This window comes from Scardinius erythrophthalmus (genome assembly GCF_964197995.2).
Source record: "Scardinius erythrophthalmus genome assembly, chromosome: 14".
Lineage (NCBI taxonomy): Eukaryota > Metazoa > Chordata > Actinopteri > Cypriniformes > Leuciscidae > Scardinius > Scardinius erythrophthalmus.
The window spans coordinates 35557810-35574767 of NC_138234.1; the positions used below are offsets into that span (position 1 = coordinate 35557810).

The following is a 16958-nucleotide window of genomic DNA, read 5'->3' on the forward strand; positions in this document are numbered from 1 at the left end:
ATAGTATTCACACAGTTTTCGTTGTGATTGGCTTGACTGGAGTTACTTTAAAGAGCCTGTTTCATTCATTTGCACTCTCTCTAGAACGGTGTTATTTTAGTATCATTCTTAAGAAATATTTTTGGTATTCCCAAAAACAAGTCAGAAAATAAGTAAAGGCACAATATGTACGACTTTTGGATTATAATATCCACAAACCACTAGAAAAATGTTATATATTTTGTTGACTTGTGTACTTGCATCATCCCGAATGTTTCCAACAATATAGAATTGAGCTATTTTAACCAGTGTAACGGCCCGTGTCATCGCGTCGCCTGTCAATGACATCAGATCCGCGTTACCCTCGATTTCTGGTTTAACTTCCAGAGAAACCACGGAAAAACAAAGACGCTTTAATATATTATGTGTTTTGTTAGACAGGTGAGCAACTGTTTGGATTCTTTATTGACAGAAAACTAATCATTATGTAGCTCAACACAGTTAGTCTGATTGTTTGAATCTTTTGTTTTCTTGATTTACCGCGAGTACCATGTTTGTACCATGTTTGTACCATGTCTCAGAGACAACACTATTTTGTCAAGAGGCTAAAATAACATAATCAGAAAGAGTAACTTTAACTTTACTTTATTTAGTAACAGTAATGCAGCATTTTCTCCACCACAATGTTTTAAAATGAATTGCAATCCATTTAGTAATCTTTCTCTTTAGTAAACTCTGTGCACACACACAATGTTCTCAGTGCTGGAGTTCATGTGTAGAGCCCCTGGTGACACTTCCAGCACAGTTTCATGTTGTGTCGAGCCTTCTTAGTGTTTTAAAAATAGTGATTTTTGATGCTATCATAGTCGTGCCCCAAGCACTCCCATTCACAAGGCAATTTGACCGAAAATGAAAATATGGTCAAACTTAAAAGTGCCGTTTCCATCCTAATTATGCTTTTAAACGAAAGTTTGCCTCGGGGAAATTCACAAAAAGACCCTAGGTTGCATTCTGACGAGAGTTACGCTTTAAATCCACACTCATTCACTGCGTCATCAAGCTACGCCTGTGTTATTGTTTAGAATAAGAGGCCTGTAGCGGCGAAACTTACACACTGTGCCTTTAAGAAAGAAATGTATTCTTAATAATGTTTAGTGATTCCGTCCCCAGAATATCATCGAGATTTGGGCTGAACTACCTAGAGACACACTAGCGATCATCTCAGAATGCCCGAGCCTCCTCCCTCAAGCATGGGTGTGCGAGCACCACTTTCATCACAGCGCTTAAAAGTTTATTTGGAGTTTCGAGGTCTGGTCTGAGGTCAGCTTTTCTAATTCAAGTGATGTTGATGAGAGCGGTGCAGTTAATTAGCTCAGTTTGGTGTCCTCGTTATCAGCTACACCCATGAGAGTGTCTGCAGACCCACATCACCACTGTCTGTCACATGGTAGCACACACACACACACACTGGGCAGTCTCACAGGATTGTATTGAGACTCATGGGATGTTTCAGACACAACAGCCTCATTGAAATGCTCCTCCATGCGCTGAATGCTCCCAATGACTGTGCTTAAAAGCATTAACTTAATTATGGATGTGGATCTCAAGATTGTGGCTTCTAAGCAGCGTCTTGGCCAGCAGTTCGCTGTCCGTTCTCCTTTGCATCAACTTTTCGTATTACGTTATTGTGTGTATAATTTAGCGGATTTTATCCTCTGTTTGGACACAAATTAGTAAAATGGAGAAGTTTTCATGAAACTTTTGCCAGCGCACTAAATTATGTTCATGCTGCGTGACTTTTGCAGAAGGGTTTGCGGACATTAGTGGTGGCCTGCAGACACTTCAGTGCGGATGAGTATCGGGAAGTGGACCGGCGCATCCATGAGGCCAGGACGGCTCTGCAGCAGAGAGAGGAGCGACTGGTGGAGGTCTTCAACTTCATCGAGAAAGACCTGGAGCTGCTGGGAGCGACTGGGGTGGAGGACAAGTGAGTCAGCACACACACACGAATGAGGTGGAGACTGATGTCTCATATGTACAAGCAAATTCATGCTGGTCAGATGAGGTTATAAATCATACTTTACATGAACATCAATATAATCAATACTTTTGACTAAACCCTTTTTTTATTATTTAAAGGCTAAAAGTGAGATTTATAATTTTAGAAAACTGCTTTTGTCAAAACCTGTATTATTTGAACTGTAAAGTTGTTTGTGGTCATTTTAAGGTTTGAATGCTACTTCAGATCTCGCTGTTCAAACATTTTATTCGTGAAGGTCTTTAAAGGTCCTAAAAAGGCTTAAATGCTCCATTCTGACAACACTATGGATTTGTCTCAAGCTGTTATGGCTCAGCGTAGACGGTGTAATGCTAGCGGTCGAACGACATTAGCCATTAGCTGATACGTTTTCCTGTTTCCCCTGCTAGTGTCAGAAGCGGGACTTTTATTTTGACAGCGCTGAAAGTGAGCATTGTAGTCTGTGTGACAGTGAATGGTGAACAGTCCGTGTGATAGTGACAGCGGTGTGATGCGTTTACACTCTTCCGACACTCGCTCCTGACGATTGGACGGCCTGTCCTGCGTCGGGAACAGGAGTCTGCGGTGAGCCAGTGTGCGGCGGCGGCTGGTAATGCGGTTTGACATGTCGCTGTGACTCACACTGCTCTCTGTGGACTTAAGGTCAGCCATCAATCTGTGTCTACATGCCAACTGCATCATTCAGACTCTGAGGAAGGCATGCAGGGACACGGGAACTTATCTGGAATGACCGGCGTTGGGATTCCCATGAGCCTTTTGACAAGCCATTAAAACTATTAAACCGCAGAGGCACATACACATCCTCCAGAGTCTACTTAATGAGCATCATGATCCTCACACACGTCTGACAGGTCATGTGATCCGCTTCACTGTATTCATCACGGAGGAACTGTATTAGCTAAATGTAGGATTTAGCAAAACGCTAAGTATTGCTTTTTTATTTACTGCAGTGCCAACTTTCATGATCATTTTCCCTCTATAATTTACAGCTATAGCTGTGAGATCATCTCTTTATGTATCCAAAATGGACTTTATAACTGTATATCCTATAAAATACTCTGATGTCCACGAGGTATTTCTGCCAGATATCATCAGTTTTGCCCCAACAGCTTTCTGTCTGAAGGTCACAGTGACATTTTTGCCGGCAAAATCCAGTTGTTTCAATAGAAATCCAGAAAATCGTAAATTTTTGGTTTCAAAAGATTGGTGAGTTTCGAAAGATTCATTCCCCGCTTTGACCAGCAGAAAGCTAATGAGCTGATGCAGTTATCCTAAAGCACAGTCATGTTTTTCTGTGGAGAAAACACAAACAGACTCTCGAGTCTCTCAACCGACCCAGATGAACACCAGTGTGAACTAGGGCTGGTGAAGGTTATCCAGGCGTAACAACAGTGTACATATACAGGTCTGAAGGGGACAGTAGCAAGAACTGCCAGAAGTCACAGAAGTCACTTTGAAACCAAGCTTTCTGTTGGTCAACATGGCGGATTCGTGTGACAAGCTGAGCCTGATTGTGAGCGTTGTCATCAGCAAGGCACTTCTCACACGTTACGCCTGTAGAGATCGGGATGGCTTGAGCTTGGCTTTGACAGGGATCAGCTGTTTCTGTGTGTCCAGGGTTTAATCGGGCCTCAGGGAAAACAGCAAGCCTTGCTGTCTCTAGAGCAAAGCCAACACTTGTACTTAATGTATTTAATGTTTTCTAAATGAGATCTAGATCACTGAACCCGAGAAGGAAGTGGGCGGCTTTGACACTCGTGCTTATTCAGATTAATCCTAGATTTGGTATTTTGTGTTCATTGCAGTGAATATTCATTTTTTTAGCATGATGACTCAGACATGTTCTTGTTGTTTTTTTGTATAATGAACACAAATGAATATCGTTGTCTTAAAGAATTATTCTATAAATATGGTGTCAGACATGTTCATTGACTTCTTCTTAAGAAACCCCATATTAAAGGAATCATTCTATAATATTTTATTAAATAACATAAAAAGGATTTGAATCTACACTGTTTTTCAGATATGTGTATATGTGTGTGTGTATATATAAATTTACACATTTACCAGATGCCTGAAGACTCTGGGTATTTGGTGTACCACTGTAATTACCTTATTGTTTAGTGATTTAGTTTTCCCTGGTTAAGCATTAGTGCAAAAAGGTTTTAAAAAGCAAAGTAGTTAATAATTATCTGAAAACAGTGTCTTTATTTCATGTTATTGGTTATTAACACAAAAAAGTAACTTTAAGAGTAAATATTTGATAATATATAAATATGTAATAATAAATAAAATAATATTTTTTGGTTAAAAATAAATGGTTCCTAAAATGTATTCAAATATAAATTATATATTATAATTTATATATTTATATATATATATATATATTATTGTTCTGTTGTTTAATGTTTGTGCGAAAGTTTATTTTAAAAAAAATGTTACGTAAAACGGTATTATTTGCTCATTTTAATCTGATCAATTTTCATTAATTGAAATTAAATAAATATTAACTGAAATAAAATATTTTAACAATTGAAACTTATTTTATTTCTGCTAGTCTAACATTTCTGATTTTCATTTGATTCAAGGTGCAGTACTAAAATAACTTAAACTTACTCAATTAAAATATAACTTAATAAAACACTATATAGACATTTATGCATATATATAAAACAACTGAATTCAAAACTAATCCAGCAGTTTAAAGTCACATGTCTTCACCACAGCATCACACTATAGTGCTTTTAATTGTGGTTGTGTGTGTGTATGCAGGCTGCAGGACAAGGTCCAGGAGACGATTGAAGCGCTGCGATTGGCTGGGATCAAGGTGTGGGTGTTGACCGGTGACAAGCACGAGACGGCGGTCAGCGTGAGCCTCTCCTGTGGTCATTTCCACCGCACCATGAACATCCTGGAGCTCGTGCAGCAGAAATCAGACAACGAGTGCGCCGAGCAGCTCCGCAGGCTCGCCAGGAGGTACGGCACATCACTCGTGCCATATGTGACCCTGGACCACAAAACCAGTCACAAGGGTCCATTTTTTTAAATTGAGATGTATATATCATCTGAAAGCTGAATAAATAAGCTTTCCATTGATGTATGGTTTGTTAGGATATATATTTGGTCGAGATACAACTATTTGAAAATCTGGAATCTGAAGGTGCAAAAAAATCGAAACATTGAGAAGATCACCTTTAAAGTTGTCCATTTATGTTCACGATTGTGCTGCATTCACTCACAAATTTTTTTATATATATATTTACGGTAGGAAATTTACAAAATATCTTCATGGAACATGATCTTTACTTAATATCCTCATGATGTTTGGCATGAAAGAAAATTCGATAATTTTGACCCATATAATGTATTGTTGACTATTGCCACAAATAAACCTGTGCGACTTGTGACTGGTTTTGTGATCCAGGGTCACGTATAGTGGCCAATAAGGCCTGCACTCTCAAAAAAACAACGAAAACTTTTACTATTAGGTTACACTTTATTTTAAGATGATGTTACAGTGTAATTATATATTTAAGTACTGAGTAATATTAATTAACGACATGTACTTACTCTAGGGTTAGGGTAGGATTAGGGTTTAGTTGAGGGTTAACTGCATGTAATTATGCATAATTAACTATTATTACTATGGTAAGTACATGTAACATATGTAACAAGGACACTGTAAAAGAAAGTGTAACCCAATTTAATTTGTTAATTCGTCAGGGCAAGTGAAAATAATAATAATAATAATAATAATTCATTACATTTATATAGCGCTTTTCTCGGCACTCAAAGCGCTTTACATAGATGGGGGAATCTCCTCAACCACCACCAATGTGCAGCATCCACCTGGATGATGCGACGGCAGCCATATTGCGCCAGAACGCCCACCACACACCAGCTTACTGGTGGAGAGGAGACCGTGATGAAGCCAATCAGTATATGGGGATGATTAGAAGGCCATGATGGACAAAGGCCAAGGGGCAAATTTGGCCAGGATGCCAAAATGTGTCCATTTTAAGGCTTAGAAAAAGCTCTGAACTCATGTGTTGTTGATGGAGAAATGTTAAGCTGGTGTGTTTGAGATGGGTGTGATGATGTCCCTGTGTTTGTCCAGGATCAAAGAGGATCATGTGATCCAGCACGGGCTGGTGGTGGACGGGGCGAGTCTTTCTCTGGCTCTGCGGGAACATGAGAAACTCTTCATGGATGTGTGTAAGAACTGCTCAGCGGTGCTCTGCTGCAGAATGGCTCCTCTCCAGAAAGCCAAGGTGAGTTACTTTACCCCTTCGTGTGTGTGTGTGTGTGTTCAGGTTTCAGGCCAGAGGTCACGCACACTTATACGCTATATTGCCCCACACTACCCTGTTGTTTTCATAGCACTGGTGTTAAAGGCCACTGTGTGTTTGGCAGGTGGTGAGACTGTTGAAGACTTCCCCAGAGAAGCCCATTACATTAGCCATCGGAGATGGAGCCAATGATGTCAGCATGATCCAAGAGGCTCACGTTGGTATCGGTAGGTGCCCGAACAGGAACTTACAGGGATAGTTCACCCAAAAATGAAAATTAGCCCATGATTTACTCACCCTAAAGCCATCCTAGGTGTATATGACATACTTATTTCAGTCATGTAAGAAAATGCATGGCTCCACTTCAGAGGGCCTTTATTTAGGAGCTGAGGAGCACTTTAATCATGGATAGATGCACTTTAATCATGGATAGATGCACTTTAATCATGGATAGATGCACTTTTATGATGGATAGATGCACTTTTATGATGGATAGATGCACTTTTATGATGGATAGATGCACTTTTATGATGGATAGATGCACTTTTATGATGGATAGATGCACTTTTATGATGGATAGATGCACTTTTATGGTGGATAGATGCACTTTTATGATGGATAGATGCACTTTTATGGTGGATAGATGCACTTTTATGATGATAGATGCACTTTTATGTTGGATAGATGCACTTTTATGTTGGATAGATGCACTTTAATCATGGATAGATGCACTTTTATGATGGATAGATGCACTTTTATGATGGATAGATGCACTTTTATGATGGATAGATGCACTTTTATGGTGGATAGATGCACTTTTATGATGGATAGATGCACTTTTATGTTGGATAGATGCACTTATGTTGGATAGATGCTCTTTTATGGTGGATAGATGCACTTTTATGTTGGATAGATGCACTTTTATCATGGATAGATGCACTTTTATGATGGATAGATGCACTTTTATGATGGATAGATGCACTAATCATGGACAGATGCACTTTTATGGTGGATAGATGCACTTTTATGGTGGATAGATGCACTTTTATGATGGATAGATGCACTTTTATGATGGATAGATGCACTAATCATGGACAGATGCACTTTTATGGTGGATAGATGCACTTTTATGGTGGATAGATGCACTTTAATCATGGATAGATGCACTTTTATGTTGGATAGATGCACTTTTATGGTGGATAGATGCACTTTTATGATGGATAGATGCACTTTTATGTTGGATAGATGCACTTTTATGGTGGATAGATGCACTTTTATGATGATAGATGCACTTTTATGATGGATAGATTAGGGGTGGGGGAAAAAATCGATTCTTAGATGAATCGCGGTTCGGGACGTGGACGATTCTGAATCGATTCACAAATGTCAAAAATCGATTTTCTAAAAAAAAAAAAATTCTAATAACGTAACATTGACGGAACGCAAAAGGCGGAACTCTGAAGCAGACGTGCACGTGCGCGGACAGTCTGTGGCGTGCACATAACAGAGACGCGCACATAACGGACGCATGATGGCTAAGCGCCAAATGTGCAATGCCAGTCACAAAAAGTTACATTTTGACTGTAAGTTACTCTCTGCAGATGTTCATTCACTTTCTTTGTATAAGCTGTTTTTGATTGTGGTATACAGCAAACATTTCAAGTCATAACTCTTTATTATTTAGTTGTGTACTATAAGTCAAGAGCGACTTTGTATGTTACTAATTATTCAGAATATGCATAAGTCCACAAGCATTATACGTTATGATAGCTTCTGGTACATAATTCTATATTTTTGAAAGAAAACTGTTTGTGAATTTGCTACAGCAAAATGTTTTTTTTTTTTTTGTATGAAGGATTATATTGCTAATTGGAAATAACAAGAGGATGTTGGTTAGAAGTCTATTATTAAATGCTACTATGCTAGAGATTCAGAATATGCTGAAGTTTGTATTAATTTACTACAAGTACGCTGCTAGTACAAGCACACATTTATTTCCCTGTTGGTTCTCAGCAATGTTGGGACATATGCTGGCAAATGTAACCTTACAGTTGACTTGCCAAATCACTTCCATTTGTTTTATTAATAAAATTAATATAGGAAGTATTAGAAGTAAGTTCGTTATGGGTCATCATAAATACTTTGCTTTAAAAGTACCAAGTAAAAACATTTTTTCAATGTTTTTGATAAAAGGCACTTCCCTGAGAATTGAACTTAATAAATGTGAAAAAGACACTTTAATGTCTGTCATTATGTTTGTCATTCTGTATAGCAAAGCAGATGAGAGTAGATCATGATCAGAAACCTGATTAGAAATTATGAATAAAATCGAATTGTTTTGAATCGAAAATCTTTTTGAATCGAAAATCGATTTTGAATCGAATCGTGGCCTCAAGAATCGGAATCGAATCGAATCGTGAGATGGTAAAAGATTCCCACCCCTAGGATAGATGCACTTTTATGATGGATAGATGCACTAATCATGGACAGATGCACTTTTATCATGGATAGATGCACTTTTATCATGGATAGATGCACTTTTATCATGGATAGATGCACTAATCATGGACAGATGCACTTTTATGGTGGATAGATGCACTTTTATGTTGGATAGATGCCCTTTTATGTTGGATAGATGCACTTTTATGGTGGATAGATGCACTTTTATCATGGATAGATGCACTTTTATCATGGATAGATGCACTTTTATGTTGGATAGATGCACTTTTATGGTGGATAGATGCACTTTTATCATGGATAGATGCACTTTTATCATGGATAGATGCACTTTTATGTTGGATAGATGCACTAATCATGGACAGATGCACTTTTATGATGGATAGATGCACTTTTATGATGGATAGATGCACTTTTATGATGGATAGATGCACTAATCATGGACAGATGCACTTTTATGGTGGATAGATGCACTTTTATGATGGATAGATGCACTTTTATCATGGATAGATGCACTTTTATCATGGATAGATGCACTTTTATGAGGATAGATGCACTTTTATCATGGATAGATGCTTTTTTATCATGGATAGATGCACTTTGATGGACTTCAAAACAGAAACGTCCATTCACTGCCATTATAAAGCCAGGACATTTTTTTTAATATAACTCAGATTGTGTTCGTCTGAAAGTCATATACACCTAGGATGGCTTGAGGGTGAGTAAATCACGGGCTAATTTTCATTTTTGGGTGAACCACTTTAACCACTTGTGGGGGTAATTGCGGGAATATCAATGAAGCTAACTGAATTAACTCTGTACAGGAATCATGGGCAAAGAAGGAAGACAGGCCGTGAGAAACAGCGACTATGCAATCGCGAGGTTCAAGTTCCTCTCCAAATTGCTGCTTGTACACGGCCATTTCTACTACGTTAGAATAGCAACCCTTGTGCAATACTTTTTCTACAAGGTACGTTTTCTCAGAGTGGAAGCCTTTTGTGTTGCTTTCCAGAGATTTGCGTTCTCATAATGGTCTTTGTTTTCTTTTCTTGTAGAATGTGTGCTTTATCACTCCCCAGTTTTTATACCAGTTCTTCTGTTTGTTCTCACAGCAAGTAAGTGTGTCCTGATGTCATGTCGTATGTCAGTGTTGTACAGTCCTTAACTCGTGTGCTGTGTTTAAAACCCTGTAACACCTTCTGTGTTCCTGGTCAAAAATGACAGTGTGTGAGTGTATTGGTTAAGTCTGGAGACCTTTTGAGGTGTGATCAGTGTGTGATTTCTCCTGCTCTCTTGTTCTCGCAGACTCTTTATGACAGCGTGTATCTGACGCTGTATAATATCTGCTTCACCTCTCTGCCCATACTGGTGTACAGTCTGTTTGAGCAGCTGGTGCATCCACACGTTCTGCAGAGCAAACCAGCACTTTACAGGTACACCAGCACACGTCGCTGACGGAAATAAAATCTGATTTGATATATTACCAAAATAATACCAAAACACTGCTATTTTCAGTTTGGGTAAACGATTAGTGAACACCAGATTTTAAAATCAGTCCATGACATGGTGCAATGAGTCAATTTAAACCAAACGGCACCGTTTCGTATTGTTTTACAAGAACAAAACTGGCTCTTAACAAAAATTTGTTTTAAAATAAAGTGCATACAATTATAAAATCAAATAGATTAAACCTAAGCTCTCAGGGCAGTTCCAGTTTTGTTCAATATTTCATCATATTCTGTCGGTTTAGTCAGTACTCTGATTAAAATGGCATATAGATGTAAATTAAATTAAGTAAATTTAGTACCAGGGTTATTGTTAATTAAAAGAAATCATTACTTGAACAAAGCAACATCAACTGAAATGAAATGAAGAATAAAAACCTTTTTTTTTTCTTTTTTTTCAGCTAGTTGTTCAGCAACATTACCTCATTTTTGTTTAGTTCAGGTTGAAACACTAAAATAACTCAAACTTAATAAAAAACTATAGATATTTATTTTTAAACTAATAAAATTTCAAAAACACACATTTCTAAAACTTAAACAAAAATTTAAATGAGATCAGGACATATAAAAAATAAAATTGAATTCAAAATATTAACCAAAAAGGTAAGTTTTTCAATGACACTAAAAAATTATGATAATAAAATAACACGGTTTTGAGCCGGTTTTATGTTTTTGTTTGTTTTTCTTCTATTTATATTTTATTTCAGCTTTATTTCTATTAACAAAAAACATTTTAGTAGTTTTACTTTGGCAATAATAGCACTGAGAAAAGTACCAGCTCCTTTTGTGCAGTAAATTAGGGTTGGTTTTAATTGAATGTTGACTGTAATTTTCCCTTCATCAGAGACATCAGCAAAAATTCCCAGCTTTCCTTCAAAACCTTTTTGTACTGGACCTTCCTGGGCTTCTGCCACGCCTTCGTCTTCTTCTTCGGCTCCTACATCCTGATGGGAGAAGACACCACGCTGATGGGGAACGGACAGGTCAGCTTGATCTCTCCGGCTTTATCTCCTCCTCTCCTCCTCTTCTGTCATCCCAGCTCATGTGTGTCTGTGGCTCTACTCTCATTTTTGCTAGCATGAAAGTCTTTGAAATCCTCCACAAAGCGTCATGTATAGATCTCCGAGATGCTATCTGAATTATTCAGCTCGAAGGGCTTAAGATAATGAATGCACTTAAACGTTAATAACCCTTACTTGGCCTTAGTGACTATTGATTAACTCCAGCTTACAGACACAAAGCATCAATCCTCAAACTGATTACGCCATTATCTGGCACATTTGTACCACACTGTTAGGTGTCAGTGGATGTGGGCTTTTACTACTTATCCATATTCTCTCTCTTTTTCTGCTTCTCTCTTTCTCTTTCCTGCTGTGCATGCTCTCAGATTTTGCGAGCTAACAGGCAACTGGTAAGAGTTGAGTGGATTCCAGTTGATGCATGTGTCTTTCCTAATGACCAGCTGTCTCTGTGGTTTGTTTTAGCACGAGTGGCTCTGATCTGTGTTCTTTTGATACACTGCCATCCTCTATTACGACAAGCTTTGGAAGCGCTGCCTCACTCGCCTTTTGCATGACAGCAAATGGCTTCCGACAAGCCGGAATCTCTCTGATATAAAGCGATTGAGCAGGGTTCATCACATGTTTCATTTTGGAGGAATTTATGGCCTCCAGATATTTAGTTTGCAGAGTCTCACTGGGGTGGGAAACACAGGGCTCACAATCACGATACAGTAGGGGTGTAACAATATACCGCAATACAAAAATGTAACAATATGTATTGTGGATAGTGACGATATGTATTGTGGATAGTTCACCCAAATTAAAAATTACTGTGTGAGGTGAAAAAAATCAAGTTTACAGAGTTTTAATGTCAGTACTACATTAAATTACTATATATAATGTAGCATGGTTGACACCAGACCCCCTTCTCAGTCGTAACTGAGAGTGGGTCTGGGGAAGGTTCATTCACAGGCCATTTCCAAAGGGAATGGACGTCGCTCAAATGCCTCTGGGCGCAATTGGATAGACCTTAAACCAATCAGAGCGATCGTCATCGTGTAAAGCCCGCCTCAACGTTTGTGATTGGCGCCTCGATTTGGAAACATTGGAAATGGGCTTGAATGGGCTCTTGGCCAGACGGACTTGCAGAGCAAATCTCAAATTTGCCAGAAGTTCGTCAGGGTTTTCCCAGGCTATTTATAATGTTGAATATAATGTATAATAATGCAATGGGGGAATATTTGTGGGTCCTGATAATGCCAAATGTCTGATGTTTCTAGTAAATATGGGCCTACATTATTTTCAATAGATAGTGAAAGCATATTCGTCTAAAATAATCCTGTATTTTAAGCTTCAGAATCATGAATATTTTTACTCTGGTGTCACTATTGTCCTGACATGAGGGTATCGTTGCATCCCTACGATACAGCAATTCTGCGATAATCGCTATATTGCTAGACGATCCTATAATGATACATCATGATATCTGTCTAACTGTGGAAACAAAATGCCTGTGAAAAGGTAAAGTGCAGATTTTCTCTTTATTCAAGTCCGAACTGTTAGAAAAAAGCACAAAAAGTAAATCAAATTTAAAAGCATTTTAAGTAAATTAAACATTTTATGCTTATACTTTTATATTTTTGTGTTTAAACTGACACATTTAACTGCTTATCAACTTGTTTTATATAAACCTGGTACATTTCAGTGTTTACCAGCTTCCTTAAAAATAAACCTGTGAATAGTTTTGTTAAAAGGTACAGACTTGGGTATTTTAAAAATGTGATGGTACCAGCATTTCCCTCTAGCATTTTGAGCGCCGTTGAGCAGATTCTTAAACGCCTCTGATTGGCCATTGGGTTCACGCGCTCATCAGATATGTCTGTGATTGGCTACAATGATCAGCGCTTCCAAAATATGTTGTAAATAGACATCTTTGACGCGTCTATCAGCCTAAGTATCGATTATCGCATCGCACGGAGAACGACAACGATATGTCGGCCTATCGATATTTTGTCCCACCCTAATTCGCAACAACATCATCAAAAGGCTAATCTTTTGATACGCTCTTTAAATATGTGTTTGTTTCTTGCAGATGTTCGGAAACTGGACGTTTGGCACTTTAGTCTTCACTGTGATGGTTATTACGGTAACGCTGAAGGTAAGTCACAGGTGAAAGCCACATCGATGGGTTTGTAAACGAGCCGTGGGCTTCATGTGCACCGTTCTGTTCACAGCTGGCCTTGGAGACACACTTCTGGACGTGGATGAACCACTTCGTCACATGGGGCTCCATCGCCTTCTACTTCATCTTCTCCTTGTTTTACGGCGGCATCATCTGGTACAGTATTGCTGGTGTTTTCCCATAATGCCTACAGAAGGTTGTTCTCATGAAATGGTGGCATTTATTTCTAATTTTGTGCTTTTATTTTTGTTTGTTTCATTTGAAAAGGTTAATCAATGAACTTTTATGTTTTCCAACTTCATGTCCAAAGTATTATAATCATCATAGAAATTATGGGTCTCCCATTATTCAGATTAGTGGTCAACAAATATGAGTTATTATCCCCAATCCTTAATATGCGGTTACAACCTTGCATCGTAACTGGTCGTGTACACCACACAAATCCCTTCGATCTTCTACATTTTTTAAATGTATCTGTTTAATTAAATTTGTAAATTGTGAACAGTTATAAATAATGGTCGACCGATATTGATTCTTTGATGGTCGATGCTGATCAGATGGTACCGGCTATCTAATGAGTTATTTGACAGAACTGTTAAACAGAGATGGCAAAGTAAAGATGAATTGGTGCTCAGACGCTGTCAAAATAAAAGTCTGCTTCGCCTTAAAATTAAAGTCCCGTTTACGACACATCGGCCAAGCGGAAAACCAATGGTGCGATACTTTAAACAAGTAATAAAAACTCGGTGAGTGTTTTAGCGCAATTTTCTCACCTCATGGGATCACAACACTAAGAGATAGTAAATCTTTTCCTGGATTTTTTTTGTGCGTTCCCGAGATTAGACCTTCCTTAACATAATGCCGAAAACCCGAAGTCTCTAGGTGGTCTGGTTGAGGAGTAGATAGAAGTGCAAGATTGGTGCGCACAGACGCACAGAACAGAAATCATGAGTTAACAAGCGCAATTTCCGGGGGAAAATTGCGCTAAAAATGGCAAATATCGGTCAATATATACGTATGCCTTGGCTATATATATCGGTTTACCACTAATTATTCAACTTTGAATCAATAGCCGCATTTCCATTACCCTTCAAATTGCGCAAATTGAAATTGCGAATTGAAAATACGCTTAATGGAAACACGTAATTTTCACAAAAACTCCCATTTATCGTAAAAAAGGAGGTTTTTCAGGCAATTCGAAAAAGAATTATTTTGCAAAACTGCAATGGTTTTTGGAATGACTTATCGCGAGAGGAAAAAATTAAGTTTTAGTCGCATAACATCGGTTAATAGAAACCGTCATTTCGCAATAGTTTTTTGTCGACATTTAGAAAAAAAACGCAAAAGTTTTGCGCAAATCTGTAATAGAAACAGGCCTAATGACAGTTTGTTGAAACCTGTCGACTGAACTAGTACAGAACTAGTTTTTTACAGATTTTTTTTACGGGACGTAGCGCAGTGGCATGGAAATGAGTGCAGGGTCTCGAAACGAGTTTTTAAAAGTTGATCTTGTAACTTTACACTCTGTTTTAAAACCATGCCGTTCATGCACAAGATTTTGACATGTATAGTCATTCTGAAATCGTAGATTTTTTTGTTATGAAAGATTTTGCTTCAAATCCTTGCGCCGCAATCTAGAACGATTCAAGTCTCTGGTTACTGGGTTTTATTTTTGTCCTGTGTGAGAAAGTGGAAGTCAGGAACAATGTCCAAATAGATTTGTTTTCCCTTCTAAACAGTGTTTATTGAATTGCTGGTAAAAAACGGTTTGCTCTTACATTGGATCCGGTCCCACATGAGCAGCATCAATGTACTTAGGATTTTAGTCGAGATGTTGTGCTCAATATTTGGCTCTGCCTCTGAAACCATTGGATATTTGACCGCACTAGTTGGTTTCAACTAACTGGAGATGTGTTCCCCCTCCGTTAGGCCGTTCCTTCACACACAGGACATGTACTTCGTCTTTGTTCAGCTGCTGTCCAGCGGCTCGGCCTGGTTCGCCATCATCATCATCATCATCACCTGCCTGTTTCCTGATGTCATCAAGAAAGTCTTTTACAGGCACCTGCACCCAACCAGCACGCAGAAATCTCAGGTGAGCGTCACACTGCAAACACCGATTCAGATGGAGAGAGAGAGGCCAACATTTATGCTTTTCTAAGTGGACACTGATGAAGCATGTGGCTCACGTCACCGCATGAGTTCTCACCAGCAGCTTCAACTCACCTTCACTTGAACTCACTCAGACATACGGCATCAGGACAGCATTACAAATATTACGGATCCTCTGCGTATGTCTGGACTCTGGAAGGGCAATGCTTCTTGTCTGGTTGAATTATGAGAATAGATAACGGCAGGTTGTGGCGTCATGTGTATTTTTATTGGTTACTTTCTGTAAAAAAGAAAAAAAAAACTTCCTCACTGACAAGATGTTAAAGTTCCTCATTTACGTGACATAATAATTCCTCATTATGCTACGATTGTCAGCATACCAACATTTTTGTAGTCCTTACCAATTCCAGTGATATTCCATGATTAATTTAGCAAAAACAAATGTTCTTTAGAACATGTACACCATTATTTAAAAAAGTTTAATACTAACAGTTATTAAGTCAAGTCAAGTCATCTTCATTTATATAGCGCTTTTAACAATGTAGATTGTCTCAAAGCAGCTTTACAGAGATAAGCGTATAATTTAAGGTAACAGAGATTGTTTCGGCTTTACAGCAGAGTTAAGTTATTTTCCATCTAAAGTTAATTTTGATTGATTTGCTTCCGTCGCAATGATCATTTGTTATTAAATTAGGGGCCGCTAAGACGACACCATTCTCTCTACACAGACTTTAAACGCGAACCTGTGAGAAACGCTGATGGCGTTCACATGCGCATTTAGAATGGGTTCTATAGTTATGTGCGTTAGAATATACGCAGGTTTGGAATTCCCTACAAGCCAAGCCTAAACAAAATACTTGTCTTTCCTTATGAATTTTGATAAGGAATTTTATTTTATTTGTTGCTTTGGGGTAGGACCGCAAGACGAATTTTCCCGACAACGCCTTATCTGTAGAGCGGTAGTGGGATCCTCCATAGGGAGAGACTAGTTGGCACTTCAGCACTGCGTTGTCATCGGTCCAGGCGAAGGTCCTTCATCAGATCTGGATACGGCCTGGATCCGGCAGGCTGCAGGAAAAACCTTGGGATAAACACAGACACTAAAATTAGCGTAGATGCCATTCTTCTCATGATGTAACGAGTACATCAGGATTTATGGGAAGTGTTCCCGGTTCCGGCTGACCTAATCTATGCAGCCTAACATTAAATTATAGAAGTCTTTAATGTATTATGTGAAAGCTAGGTCAAAGAGATGTGTCTTTAATCTGGCTTTGAACTGACAGAGTGTGTCTGCTTCCCGGACAATGGTAGGAAGACTGTTCCAGAGTTTTGGTGCTAAATAGGAAAAGGATCTACCGTATTAATAACAATGGCATGTGGCCTCCTGGGTTCCAG

General features: G+C 38.5%; 1 protein-coding gene across 6 annotated transcripts in view; it reads left to right on the forward strand.

The window, feature by feature from the left end:
- The window catches only part of atp11b (ATPase phospholipid transporting 11B), a 51609-nt gene that overhangs the window by 18792 nt on the left and 15859 nt on the right, over positions 1–16958 (forward strand). For all 6 annotated transcript variants that reach the window (XR_014031462.1, XM_081383833.1, XM_081383830.1 and 3 more), the window contains exons 18-28: positions 1785–1966; positions 4790–4993; positions 6135–6288; positions 6431–6533; positions 9588–9733; positions 9819–9878; positions 10069–10196; positions 11113–11251; positions 13362–13427; positions 13504–13607; positions 15381–15546. Coding sequence is in view for 5 of the 6 variants with exons in the window: in XM_081383833.1 (XP_081239959.1) it covers positions 1785–1966; positions 4790–4993; positions 6135–6288; positions 6431–6533; positions 9588–9733; positions 9819–9878; positions 10069–10196; positions 11113–11251; positions 13362–13427; positions 13504–13607; positions 15381–15546 (1452 nt within the window). In the remaining variant the exon portion in view is untranslated. The remainder of the gene's footprint in view (positions 1–1784; positions 1967–4789; positions 4994–6134; positions 6289–6430; positions 6534–9587; positions 9734–9818; positions 9879–10068; positions 10197–11112; positions 11252–13361; positions 13428–13503; positions 13608–15380; positions 15547–16958) is intronic.